General features: G+C 36.9%; 1 protein-coding gene and 1 non-coding gene across 2 annotated transcripts in view; both read left to right on the forward strand.

Moving 5' to 3' along the window:
• The window catches only part of MIPOL1 (mirror-image polydactyly 1), a 366001-nt gene that overhangs the window by 149762 nt on the left and 202207 nt on the right, over positions 1 to 14032 (forward strand). The window contains exon 11 of the mRNA XM_066277790.1: positions 13460 to 13567. Coding sequence (XP_066133887.1) covers positions 13460 to 13567 — 108 coding nt within the window. The remainder of the gene's footprint in view (positions 1 to 13459; positions 13568 to 14032) is intronic.
• On the forward strand, positions 1806 to 1969 carry LOC136336757 (U1 spliceosomal RNA). Its single transcript, XR_010731579.1, has one exon. It is a non-coding gene; the product is annotated as a U1 spliceosomal RNA (small nuclear RNA).

The raw sequence follows: 14032 nt of genomic DNA on the forward strand, positions 1-14032 counted from the left end.
CCAGTGGAGACACTGCCCTCAGCAACCGTCTTGGAGCTACAAGCAATCCATAGTTTGTGGCTGCCTCTGCTGGGCCCAGGGGCACATGGAAATACCACCTGCACACCTAGGCTGGCTTTTACCCACTCTGGGCCTGAGGGAAGGTGCACTTAAAAGGCCAAGGTTTCCTGAGTCCTGTCTCCTACAGCCTCTGTCTGCTGGCTGCTGTTGGGCTTTGCCACTGCAAAAACCTCTAGTAGAGTCTAGAGCCTGTAGCAATTCAGGGATTAGGAAGGGTGTTGGGTGTGTCTCCTCTCCTCAGCACCAAGTGTCAGTCTGTCCAGACCTTTTCCCACAGACCTCAGCAGGGAGTGGCCCCAGGAGTCTGTTGGATGTGGCCTCTGAGACCCAGAGGTGTGGTCTGCCTGCACTTCGGACAGTTTCTACTGAGTCTTCCATGAGGCTAAATTACCAGTCTTAGACTGAGGAGTTTGTGGGGGAAAGTTCTGGCCTCAACACCAGAAAACTGAGTCACTGATGTGCCCCCTGCTTTCTCGCCTCTCAGAACAACGCAGTCTCCTTGACTGGGGTAAGAGAGACTCCTGAGGGTGGAACAGTTGCTTCTCCCCAGGCTGATGCCACTTAGAGGGGACTCCTCCACCCAAGAAAGATGGCAACTGCAGTATTAGAGAATCACTCTATACAGAGGTTTTGATGGTCGTCCCCCCACTGTGTCTCTTCCTGGGCTTCCAACTTGACACTCTTCTCTTGCAACTCTATTCCTCTCAGCTCTCCCTCCACCAGAGCCCCACCTACGTGGCTGTGAACAAGATTTTTTGTGCGGGCCCTTTAAGACGAAGTCTGCATCTTCTCTCTTTCTTGCAGACAGAAGTCCAGCTCTTTTCACCTCCAAATGCTGTGTGGGCACCTATTCTAGGCTCTGGGGCTCTAGGCTGGGGCTCTGGGCCTGGGGCTGAGGACCCACACCTTATAGGGCAACCCTCCCTGCAATGAAAGACTGTCCAGACCTTCAGCCGCCCCTCGCTCATGGAAGCGGGGCAGCCCTTTCCGTGTCTCCACCCTTCCTACCAGTCCCAGTGTGGCTTCTTCTGTGATTCTTGGTTATAGATTCCTCCTCATTTAGTCCAAAGTTGGTTTTTGAAGACGATTGTTTGTAAATTAGGTTGTAATCCAATTTGGTCTTGGGAGGTGGCAGTTGGTATGTCCACCAACTCCGTCGCCATCTTTAGTGTCTATTTTTCTTTTTTAATCTTTGGTGTAAACTCCTGAGTATTATATAAATATTTGCTTAAACCAAGTTATTTTTATTTTGCCAGGGCTTTGAAGAAACAAAGTTCAATATATTTCATATGTCAGTATATTGCAGTTTCTATCCTTATTGGTGCTCAGATTGTGTTGTTCTCTTTCACTATTGGGAAACTTTTCAAATTTTTTGAAGTTCAAAACTCTATTCCAAATTACTGTCAGGTGAGAAAACATTTTAGTTATTAATTTTACATCTACGATGATTTTTAAAATCTTCTCTAAATGAAGAGAAATAAAAACTTATTTATATAATTCTAAGTACTTCTAAACATCTGCAATTCAAAGTACTTGATTCACATTGACACCAAAGTTTGTTTCTGTTTTGACTGGAAGAGTCTGGTATTATTTTCTGTCTGCAAAGGAAAGAATTGTATCAGATCCAAGTGGGAAGATGTTTGATTATAATACACTCAGAATAATTTGTGACTGGAAGCAGATTGTAGAGGAGGAGAAACAGCAGCTGTTCTAGAGAACTTTTTGTTAAAAACTTAAGACATGTGATACTTACCTGGCAGGGGAGATACCATGATCACGAAGGTGGTTTTCCCAGGGCGAGGCTTATCCATTGCACTCCGGATGTGCTGACCCCTGCGATTTCCCCAAATGTGGGAAACTCGACTGCATAATTTGTGGTAGTGGGGGACTATGTTTGTGACATTTCAAAATTATAAAAAATTAAAAAATAATGAAAAATAAAAAAACTTAAGACATTATCTTTCACAAAGTTAACATAAAACAGAACCATATTGTATTGCCTGCTTGATAAAAAAAGTCTTCAGAAAAATCACAATGAGTAAAAGGAAATCACTAGTTGAAACATTTTATTGTAAATGTGGGCTAAATTTATTTTATTCAAATCTTTTATATTTCTGTGTGTTATTTTAGTTCAGTTTATGCTCTATAATTAGTTTCATTAGTTTACAGAGGCAAATTTAATTATTTTCTTCATCAGTGAGTTTCAAGAACAGTTATGAACCCATGATATTTTTACCCTGCTACAACTGTTCATCCTTTTTTATCTGCATTGTCTTACTCATTTACTCATTCTAATATTATTTTACATGAAATCCCAGGCAAACTATCCTTTTTTTTAGAAAGAGGCAGACAGACAGGAAGGGAGAGAGATGAGAAGTGTCATCTTCTTGTTGTGGCACTTTAATTGTTCATTGATTGCTTTCTCATGTGTGCCTTGACCAGGGCGCTCCAGTTGAACCAGTGACTCCTTGCTCAAGCCCGCAACCTTAAGCTTCAAGCCAGCAACCTTTAGGCTCCAGCCAGCAACCATGGGGTTATGTCTATGATCCCATGCTCAAGCCAGCAACCTCACACTTAAGCTAGTGAGCCCGCGCTCAGGGCAATGAGCCTGCACTGAAGCCAGCAACCTCAGGGTTTTGAACCTGGGTCCTCAACCTCTGAGATCGAAGCTCTGTTCACTGTACCACTGCCTGGTCAGGCCATAATATCCTTTTTTTTTTTTTTTTTTTGTATTTTTCTGAAGTGAAAAGCAGGGAGGCAGAGTGACAGACTGGGATCCATCTGGCATGCCCATCTGGGGCATTTTTCTGTTGCAACGTGAGCCATTCTAGCACCTGAGGTGGAGGCCATTGAGCCATCCTCAGCGCCCAGGCCAACTTTGGTCCAGTGGGCCTTGGCTGCAGGAGAGGAAGAGAGAGACAGAGAGAAAGGAGAGGGGAAAGGGTGGAGAAGCAGATGGGGCTTCTCCTATGTGCCCTGGCTAGGAATCGAATCTGGGACTTCCACATGCCAGGCTGATACTCCACCATTGAACCAATCACACAGGGCCATAATACCCTTTTAATATATAACTTTTATTGTGTATTTTTTTAAAATAGGGACTATTGTATAAAACATAACCACAATACCATTATCACTTCAAAGATATGCACAATTCTTTAATATTGTAAATTATGTACTTGGTTTTCAAATTCAAATGATCTCTTAAATGTCACAACTTTTTTTCTTTGTTTTGAATCTGTATCTAAATAAAAATCACGCTTTGCATGTTATTGAATTTACTATTAACACTTTATAGATTCTCCTATCTCTTTTTTTTTATTTATTTTTTTAACAAACTGAGTCAGTTTTCTTTTAGACTTTCCAAGTTTATTTGTTGCATCTCTGTAATGTCATTTAATATATTCCTGTTTACAGGTAGTTTTGTATTTTTTATCTAGAAACACATGTTAAGTTGTGAAAGAAGTATGTTATTAGCAAATCTCAGTGTCCAGATATCTTAGTGTATTTATGACTTCAAAATTGGGATATTCCCTTTCTCTTTATTATTGTGAATTTTTTTATAGTCATCTTTGATTACCTAGTAGTAAAGGTTATATAAGAAAGAGTGGATAAATTCTTGGCTTACTGTACAGGGTGGGGCAAAAGTAGCTTTATAGTCATGAGTATGCGAAACAGTTTATTTTTATATTATTTATTATTGTATTATTTTAATGTGAACAACTATATTTTTGCCCCACCCTGTATGTTTAGTTTATTCATGTTGACAATTCACCCAACAATGACAATTAGTTTTTATTGTTATTATATACTCAATAAATTAAATGTATTTTTTGTGTAAATATATTGCAGTTTTATCCTTACTGATGTCAGATTGACTTATCTTTATCTAGTGGGGAGCTTTTCAAGTTGGCTTCTAAGTCCTTTCTGAGTCTCTTTGATATTCCTCAGTTTTGATAGTTAATACAAAACTTCTGTCCTGGCTGGTTGTCTCAGTGGTAAAGCACCAGTCCGACATGTGAGTGTCCAGGTTCAATTCCTGGTCAGCGCACACAGGAGAAGTGCTGATCTGCTTCTCCACCCCTCCTTTTTTTGCCCCTCTCTCCTCTCTTCCCCTTCTATATCCATGGCTTGATTGGAGTGAGTTGGCCCCCCGGGTGCTGAGAATGGCTCATGGCCTCTGCCTCAGGCACTAAGAGGAGCTCAGTTGCTGAGCAGCAGAGCAATGCCCCAGATGGGCAGAGCATCACCGCCTAGTAGGCTCATCAGGTGGATCCCAGTTAGGATGTATGTAGGAGTCTGTCTCTCTGTCTCCTTTCCTCTCACTGAATAAAGTAAATAAATAAATAAATAAATAAATAAATAAATAAATAAAAATAAAACTTCTCCCAAGAACTGTTGATTGTGGATCATAGTGTACATTTCTTGCTTAAGACCTGTAGTCAGCCATATATCCATGAAATTCTTTAGTCAGAAATAGGGCTTGGAACCACAGTCTAGGTACTAGGGGTGCTTATTTGCTACTGCATTTGCTCTTGTTCCTAGCCTTTTCACATGGGCAAAAACTAGGACCTCCCCACACACACATATTTTAAGATGAAACTGTTCGTATCTTCATACTGATACTTTTAGTTCAAATTCTGAATGAAGAGAATTTTATTTAACTTTTTAATCTTTCATCTGTATCTTTTGCATCTTGTAGTGAGATTCTTAGTTCTCAAGGACACTTGTGACAATATACAGATAGCATGTACTTTATCAATTTCAGTATTAAAAATTTTTAAGTATAATATGTATAAGAAACTCCTAGGTTAAATTCATGCACTTTTAAGAACATTAATATTTGGCAGAATATGAACGAGGAAGAAATTTTGCTAATTTAAATGTCAGTTCAGAAGGAAACTATCTAAAACCATTATAGATTACTTGATTTAGGGACATCTTCTCTAGCATTTGTCTTGTGTCTTCATTCATTAAAGTAGGGGGAATCATTAAACACCTGAAGCTGAAGCCATTTAGACCCTTGCCGTTTTGAGTGGCGCCTGGGCCTTATCTTCTGTCCCTCTTACACTTTCTGACTGTAGCATAAGCCCACGTATGCAGTGTGGATGAATGCCCTCAGTGCATTGTCTTAGCTTCACTTATCTCTTTGGTTACAATATTTTTAAAAATTGGAATGGGAGTACCTTTCTTCCATCATTTCAGAAAGGACTGAACATCAAATGAAGAAATAATATAGGGTTGAATAAATGTAAAGAAATCTTAAATGTAGTTAAATAAAAATCCAAAAGTGTATTTGACAAGAGCATTTATGTTTGTTTTTATTCAGTTCAAAGTTATTGTTGGCTCACCTCAATTTGATTCCTAGGTCAATGTTGAACTTAAACCTCATGAAGAACTTAAAATAAATTAAACATGTCTGAGCTACAGTGAGTAAACTCTTTTCTGTGCAATCCTGTAGACAGAAAAGAAGTCTGTAACCTTGGGTCATTTCTAATTTGCTTGAGAATACAAAAAATAAGTGGTCATATAACTTATATAACTTGTGACTGTTCTTCCTCACTGTTACCAGCTATTTCCCAGGATGTTCCTACCTTCATCCCTTTTCTCCTGTACCTTCCTCTTTTATTTTATGAGACCGCATTTCCAGAACAAGCTTCACTTGGATGGAATTTGTCCACGACATGTTCTTGTAGCTCAATATAGCCACATTTATCTACCCCACCTTATCATCACATAGTTCATATTTAGTCATTTCATTTTAATAATAAATGCATAATTTTGTACAAAAATAAATTGAAAACGTAGAGAATAATTCTAGTAGAAAATATTCCTACTAGATTGTGATGCTTATTGCTGTTTCTTAATCATGCATCATGATTTGTCTTCACTAAACATATTCTTTGATTTCATTGCAGCCAAATATTTTGTTACACGCTAAAAAGGGACAGATCCAGAGCTTAACTTTTTTAAAGATGTTACTTAATAATTTTAGAGAGAGAAAAGGTAGGGGGAGGAGTGAAGCATCAACTCATAGTAGTCATTGCTTTTCATATATGCCTAGACTGGTCAAGCCCAGGGTTTTGAACCAGCGACCTCAGCATTCCAGATCGATGCTTTATCCACTGTGCCACCACAGGGCAGGCACAGAGCTTAATTTGTAACTCGGGTTTCCCTTCCAAATGATGTTGTGTCACAAAGATTCCACTCACATAATTTTTTTTTCTTAGTAAATATTAGCTTTTATTTTTTTTGCCATTATTTTATTTTATTTTTAAATTAATTTTAATGGGGTGACACTGATAAATCAGGGTACATATGTTCAGAGAAAACATCTCTAGGTTATTTTGACATTTGATTATGCTGCATGCCCATCACCCAAAGTCCAGTTGTCTTCTGTCACCTTCTAACTGGTTTTCATTGTGCCTCTCCCCTCCTCCAACCCCCTCCCTCTCCTCCCCCCGCTCCCTGTAACCCCCACACTCTTGTCCATGTCTCTGAGTCTCATTTTTATGTCCCACCTATGTATGGAATCATATAGTTCTTAGTTTTTTCTGATTTACATATTTCACTTAGTATAATGTTATCAAGGTCCATCCATGTTGTTGTAAATGATCCAATGTTGTCATTTCTTATGGCTGAGTAGTATTCCATAGTATATATGTACCAAACTTTTTTAATCCACTCATCCACTGACGAACACTTGGGCTGTTTCCAGATCTTCGCTATTGTGAACAATGCTGCCATTGGGGTGCATTTCTTCTTTTGGAACAGATCTATGGTGTTCTTGGGGTATATCCCTAAATGTGGGATAGCTGGGACAAAAGGCAGTTCGATTTCTAATTTCTTGAGGAATCTCCATACTATTTCCACAGTGGCTGAACCAGTCTGCATTCCCACCAGCAGTGCAGGAGGGTTCCCTTTTCTCCACATCCTCGCCAGCACTTATTTTGTGTTGTTTTGTTGATGAGCACCATTCTGGCTGGTGTGAAGTGATATCTCATTGTGGTTTTAATTTGCATTTCTCTAATGATTAGTTATGTTGAGCATTTTTTCATATGCCTATTGGCCATCTGTATGTCCTCACTGGAGAAGTGTCTATTCATTTCTTTTGCCCATTTTTTGATTGGATTGTTTGTCTTCCTGGTTTTGAGTTTTACAAGTTCTTTATAAAGTTTGGTTATTAACCCCTTATCAGACGTATTGTCAAATATATTCTCCCATTATGTAGTTTGTCTTTTTATTCTGTTCTTATTGTCTTTAGCTGTGCAGACTTTTTAGTTTGATATAGTCCCATTTGTTTATCCTGTCTTTTATTTCACTTGCCCGTGGAGATAAATCGGCAAATATATTGCTGCGAGAAATGTCAGAGAGCTTACTGCCTATGTTTTTTCTTAAAAGATGCTTATGGTTTTATGGCTTACATTTAAGTCTTATCCATTTTGAGTTTATTTTTTGTGAATGGTGTAAGTTGGTGATATAGTTTCATTTTTTTGCAGGTAGATGTCCAATTTCCCCAACACCATTTGTTGAAAAGGCTGTCTTTACTCCAATGTATGCTCTTACCTCCTTTGTCAAATATCAGTTGTTCATAAAAGTGTGGGTTTATTTCTGTGTTCTTAGTTCTGTTCCATTGATCTATATGCCTGTTCTTATGCCAGTACCAGGCTGTTTTGAGTACAATGGCCTTGTAGTATAACTTGATATCCAGAAGTGTGATACCTCCCACTTTATTCTTCCTTTTCAAGATTGCTGAGGCTATTCGTGTTCTCTTTTGGTTCCATATAAATTTTTGGAATACATGTTCTATATCTTTGAAGTAAGTCATTGATATTTTAATCAATATTGCATTGAATTTATAAATTGCTTTGGGTAATATAGACATTTTAATGATGTTTATTCTTCCTATCCATGAACACGGTATATGCTTCCACTTGTTTGTATCTTCCCTGATTTCTTTTATCAATGTTTTATAATTTTCCAAGTACAAGTCTTTAATCTCCCTGCTTAAATTTATTCCTAGGTACTTTATTATTTTGGTTGCAATGGTAAAAGGGATTGCTTCCTTAATTTCTCTTTCTGACAGTTCATTGTTAGTGTATAAAAATGCCTCTGATTTCTGAGTATTAATTTTATATCCTGCCATCTTGCCTAATTAATTTATCAGGTTTAGTATTTTTTTGACTGAGACTTTAGGGTTTTCTATATACAGTATCATATCATCAGCAAATAATGATAGTTTTACTAACTCTTTTCCAATTTAGATGCCTTTTATTTCTTTTTCTTGTCTGATTGCTGTGGCTAGGACTTCCAGAACTATGTTGAATAAGAGTGGTGAAAGGGGCACCCCGCCTTGTTCTTGATCTTAAGGGGATTACTTTTAATTTTTGCCCATTGAGTATGATGTTGGCTGTGGGTTTGTCATAGATGGCCTTTATTATGTTGAGGTATGTTCCCTGTATTCCCACTTTGCTGAGAGTTTTGATCATGAATGGGTGCTGGATATTATCAAATGCTTTTTCTGCATCTATTGAAATTATCATGTGGTTTTTCTCCTTCCTTTTGTTTATATGATGAATCACATTGATTGATTTGAGAATATTGTACCAGCCTTGCCTCCTAAGAATAAATCCCACTTGATCATGGTGTATGATTTTTTTCATATATTGCTGGATCTTATTTGCTAATATTTTGTTGAGGATTTTAGCATCTAAATTCATCAGGGATACTGGCCTATAATTTTCTTTCTTTGTGTTGTCTTTGCCTGGTTCTGGAATCAGAATTATAGTCGCCTCATAAAAGGAGCTTGGAATTCTTCCTTCCTCTTGAATTTTTTGACATAGCTTGAGAAGGATAGGAGTTAGTTCTTCTTTGAATATTTGGTAGAATTCACTTGTGAAGATATCAGGCCCAGGACTTTTCTTTGTTGGGAGTTTTTTTTATAACTGTTTCAATCTCATTTGGCATAATCAGTCTGTTTAGGTTTTCTGATTCTTCCAGATTGATTTTTGGAAGATTGTATGTTTCAAGGAATTTGTCTATTTCATCTAGGTTGTCTAGTTTTTTGGCATACAGTTCTTCATAGTATTTTCTTACAATATTTTGTATTTCTGTTGTGTCAGTTGTTATTTCTCCACTCTCATTTCTAATTTTATTTATTTGAGTCCTCTCTCTTTTTTTCTTGGTGAGTTTGGTTAATGGTTCATCAATTTTGTTTACCTTTTCAAAGAACCAGCTCCTGGTTTCATTGATCCTCTGTATTGTTTCTTTAGCTTCTATGTCATTTATTTCTGCTCTGATCTTTATTATTTCCTTCCTTCTACTAGCTCTGGGCTTTACGTGCTGTTCTTTATCTAGTTCTTTTGGATGCAGGGTCAAGTTGTTTTTTTGAGCTTTTTATAGCTTCTTGAGGTATGCCTGTAATGCTATGAACTTCCCTCTCAGGACTGCTTTTGCTTGTCCCATAAATTTTGAGTTGATGTACACTCATTATGGTTCGTTTCTAGGAATTTTTAAATTTCTTCTTTGATCTCATTGTTAACCCATTCATTATTTAATAACATGCTATTTAGTTTCCAAGTGTTTGAGTATTTTTTAATTTTTCAGTTTTGGTTGATTTCTAGTTTCATACCATTGTGATCAGAGAAAGTACTCTATATGATTTTAATCTTTTTAAATTTGTGGAGACCGCTTTTGTGCCCTAACATGTGGTCTATCTTAGAGAATGTACCATGAGCATTTGAAAAGAATGTATATTCTGCTGCTTTAGGGTGAAAGGTTCTGAAGATATCTATTAAATCAAGTTGATCTAGTATGTCCTTTACATCTGCTGTTTCTTTGTTAATTTTCTTTCTTGAGGATTTATCTAGTGATGTTAGTGGAGTATTGAAATCCCCTACTATTATATCAATAGTATTGCTGTTAATCTTGCTCTTTAAATCCATCAAAGACTGCTTTATATATTTAGGTGTTCCTATATTAGGTTCATAGATATTTATAACAGTTATATCTTTCTGCTGGATTGCTCCCTTTATCATTATGTAGTGGCCTTCTTTATCTCTTACTATATTCTTTGTTTTAAAGTTCATTTTGTCTGATGTAAGTATTGCTACTCCAGCTTTTTTTTCATTTTCATTTGTGTGAAACATATTTTTCCATTCTTTTATCTTCAGTCTATGTGCATCTTTTGTTTTAAGGTATGTCTCTTGTAGACAGCATATGTATGGGTCCTGTTTTCTTATACACACAGCTACCCTGTGTCTTTTGATCAGATCATTTAATCCATTTACATTTAATGTTATTATTGATATGTAATTGTTTATTGCCATTTTATTCTTTAAAACTGTATTCCTCTTTTGCTATATTCTTTTTCTTCTTTGATCTGTTTAGAACAGGCCCCTTAGGATTTCTTGCAGCCTTGGTTTGGTTGTAGTGAATTCCTTGAGTTTTTTTTGGTCTGGAAAGCTTTTTATTTCTCCTTCAATTTTAAATGCTAGCCTTGCTGGATAAAGTAGTCTTGGTTGTATCCTCTTGCTCTGCATTACTTTGAATATTTCTTGCCATTCCCTTCTGGCCTCAAGTTTCTATTGAGAAGTCGGAAGTCATCCTTATGGGGGCTCCTTTGTAGGTGATAGTCTTTTTTTCTCTAGCAGCTTTTAATATTTTATCTTTATCACTTAGCTTTGGTATTTTAATTATGATGTGTCTTGGTGTAGATTTTTTTTGGTTTCTCCTTAATGGAGTTTTCTGTGCTTTTTGGACTTGTGAGATGTTTTCCTGCCTTAATTGAGGGAAGTTTTCACCTATGATATGTTTGAACAAATTTCTATCCCTTGTTCTTTCTCTTCTTCTTCAGGAACCCCTATGATGCAGATGTTATTTCTCTTCATGTTGTCCCAGAGCTCTCTTTGAGTTTCTTCAGACTTTTTGAGTCTCTTTTTTTTTTTCTGCTCTGCTTCCATGCCTTTATTTATATTGTCCTCTAACTCGCTGATTCGATTCTCAGCTTCTAGTGTTCTGCTTCTCTTTGCTGGTATTACTGTTTCCAGGGGAAATATTCACTTCAGATATGGGGAGTGACTCATCCCAGGGGTTAGGGTGGTTGTCTCTCAAAATGTTTCTCCCTGTGCCTCCTAGATTACACGCTCTTCCTGATACTCCAATCCTCTCCTCTCTCACTGTCCCCCGGAGCCCTGGGTGAGTGGTTGTGAGAGAGTTTTCTGCACGGTCCCTTTAAGAAGAATCCTGGGTCTGAGAAATCAGTCTCTTTCTCACAAACAGTATCCTGTGTTGTTTCCAGTTAAATACTGTCCATACACCTCTTCTAGGCTCTGGGGCTGCAGGCTGGGCCTTTGTTCCTGGGACTCAGGACCCTTTTCTCTCCGCTAAACTCACTTCCTGCCACTTGAGTCTCTGCCAACTGCCATTCGCTTTGGGGAGCTGGGCAGCCCTCTCCACATTTCTGCTTTTCCTACCAGTCTCAGTGTGGCTTCTTCAGTGTTCCTTGGTTGAAGAGTCCTCTTAGTTTAGTCCAAAGTTGGTTTTTCCAGATTATGGTTCTTAAAATTAGTTTGTAATCCACTTTGATTCTGGGAGGTGGAAGTTGGTACGTTCCCCTACTCCATCGCCATTTTGTCTTCTCCCTTCACTCTCATAATTTTTAAAATGTGATGGGTGAATTAAATTGTCACATACCTGGTGAAATAAATATGGCAACATGAAAGCACCTGCCACTTTATGTTATATTTTCAGAACTTAATTTTAGCAAAAACTCTAATTAATTAATACTGATTTTAAAATTTTTGAGTTGGGTCCTGACTGGTGGCTCAGTGGATAAAGCATTGGCCAGGCATATGAACATCCTGGGTTTGATTCCTGGTCAGGGAACATAAGAGAAGCCACCATCTGCCTCTCCTTTCTCCCTCCTCTTCTCCCTCATCCCCTTTTTGCAATCAGTGGCTTAATTGGTTCCAATGTTGGCCCTGTGTGCTAAGGATAGCTCTGTCACTGAGGATAGCTCTGTTGAGCGTATCGGCCTCAGGCCCTAAAAATAGCTTGTTACTTTATCATTTGCCCTAGATAGGGTTGCAGGTGGATCCCAGTCCAGGTACATGCGAGAGTTTGCCTCACTATCTCCCTTTCTCTCACCAAAAAAAATTTTGATTTGGGGATTTTATTTAATTTATAAATGTGTTCTGGTTTCTTAATTGTATTGATATGTTGAGGCATGTGGATTTATATATAAACATTATTATATAATTTAAGTCAGTATCAAGAGTCTGATATCCTCTAGGATTTGTATATTACTCAAGGTTAGGAAATAGTGATACTGACAGTTATAGCGATCAGAGGCATAAAGAATCAGGAGTAAGAACTGCGAAGTTTAGATTATGATGACAGCATCTGTATTATAGCATAATGATTTTTAATTCACTATGACAACTAGCCATTTGTGAAATAATCTAGAAGTAACTTTGCCTAGGTCTTGAATCAATATGTGTAATTACTTATTGGTTGCTAATTAAATATTCTAATTTAAAAATAAAGAGTGAAGTTTTAATTTTTTCCTCAAAGATGATTTTAGTATTTTATTTCTTAAGTCAGTTTTCCCATGTATATTTATATGATCCTGATTTACAGCTTATCCATTAAGATATTATATGCAAATGGCTTGATGTTTTAATGATTTTTTTTGAACATTGGTAATGTCTGTTAGCCCATTTATGCTTTTCTTTATAGTTTCTTTTTTTACTCCTTTTCTCATATATTCCTCATAGGTCAGAGTGTCATTTCACATGTTTGTTATCACTTGATTTACCTAAAAATAAGGTGTAGTCAAAATAGAAATTAAAAACACTTATTTCCTTAGTTGTTTCTGGGTCTTAAAGCACTCTATGGTTGCTACTTTTTCCCCCTCACAATTTTTCTTAAGATAGTTCTAAAAATCTGAAAAACTTTTTCATATATATATTTTATGATACTTTAAATCTTTAAGTAAATAAAAATTCACAACAATATATCATAATTTATTTAGAATCTAGTATGATTTTTAGAAGCATTCTTATATTCAGCCAGTGATACATAATGAAAACTGGTTAATACAAAAACAATGTTAAATATAGTTTGATCTTAATTTTATAAAAATAAGTAGCATTTTCTAATGTACATGGTGATATTTAGATTAGTAAAAACCATCCTGAAAACTGCGGTCGAATAGCCAAAACACTTGTAAATATTATTTTATTCATAGGCAGCATTACTTTTAACTTACTCTTCTTGTTGCAAAAGATGCCTTTTCTTTTAAAGAATAGAATGGTATTAGTTACATTAATTCATGTGGCTTGGTGAAAAAAAAAATGCTACACCTCCTTTACTTAATGGGATTCTTCCCCCATGGCAGTGCAAACGGCTGGAGCAAGAGCTTCGTCGTCTGAAAGAGCAGAGCCAGGCTTCAGCAAACAACGTGAGACATCTGACTGCTGAAAACAATCAGGAACGTGCTCTGAAGGTAAATCTCTGTTCCTTCTTGCAGGCAAATTAAGGTTGTAAGCCCTTGGTGCCAGCTTTCTGTGCTGCATATATCAGTTGTGTACATTTCAGCAGAAGAGAGCGGTGGTGTTTGCCAACAACCCCTTCCTTAAACACAGATACAGCACCCTTCTGCCATGGTGTTATTTTATCTTGTGTATGTATACATGAAAACAACATATTTTTTAATGTTTAGTGGGGGGGTCTATTAATAACTTTTGGTACATGTTCATGCTGTTTCTGATTTTTGTAATATATTGTTACCTTTTGTAGTAATAAAACGTGACCACACTATAAGAAAAGAATTAATTCATGAACTTCCCATAAATATTTATCACTAATTTTTAAATGAGTTTTTGTAAACCACAACTGACATTCCTTAAAGGGTATGTGAATATGTTTGGGAATTGAAATTGAAATAGTACTTAAAATGTTACTACCAAAA

The sequence above is a fragment of the Saccopteryx bilineata genome, chromosome 4, assembly GCF_036850765.1.
Source record: "Saccopteryx bilineata isolate mSacBil1 chromosome 4, mSacBil1_pri_phased_curated, whole genome shotgun sequence".
In the NCBI taxonomy this organism is placed as follows: domain Eukaryota; kingdom Metazoa; phylum Chordata; class Mammalia; order Chiroptera; family Emballonuridae; genus Saccopteryx; species Saccopteryx bilineata.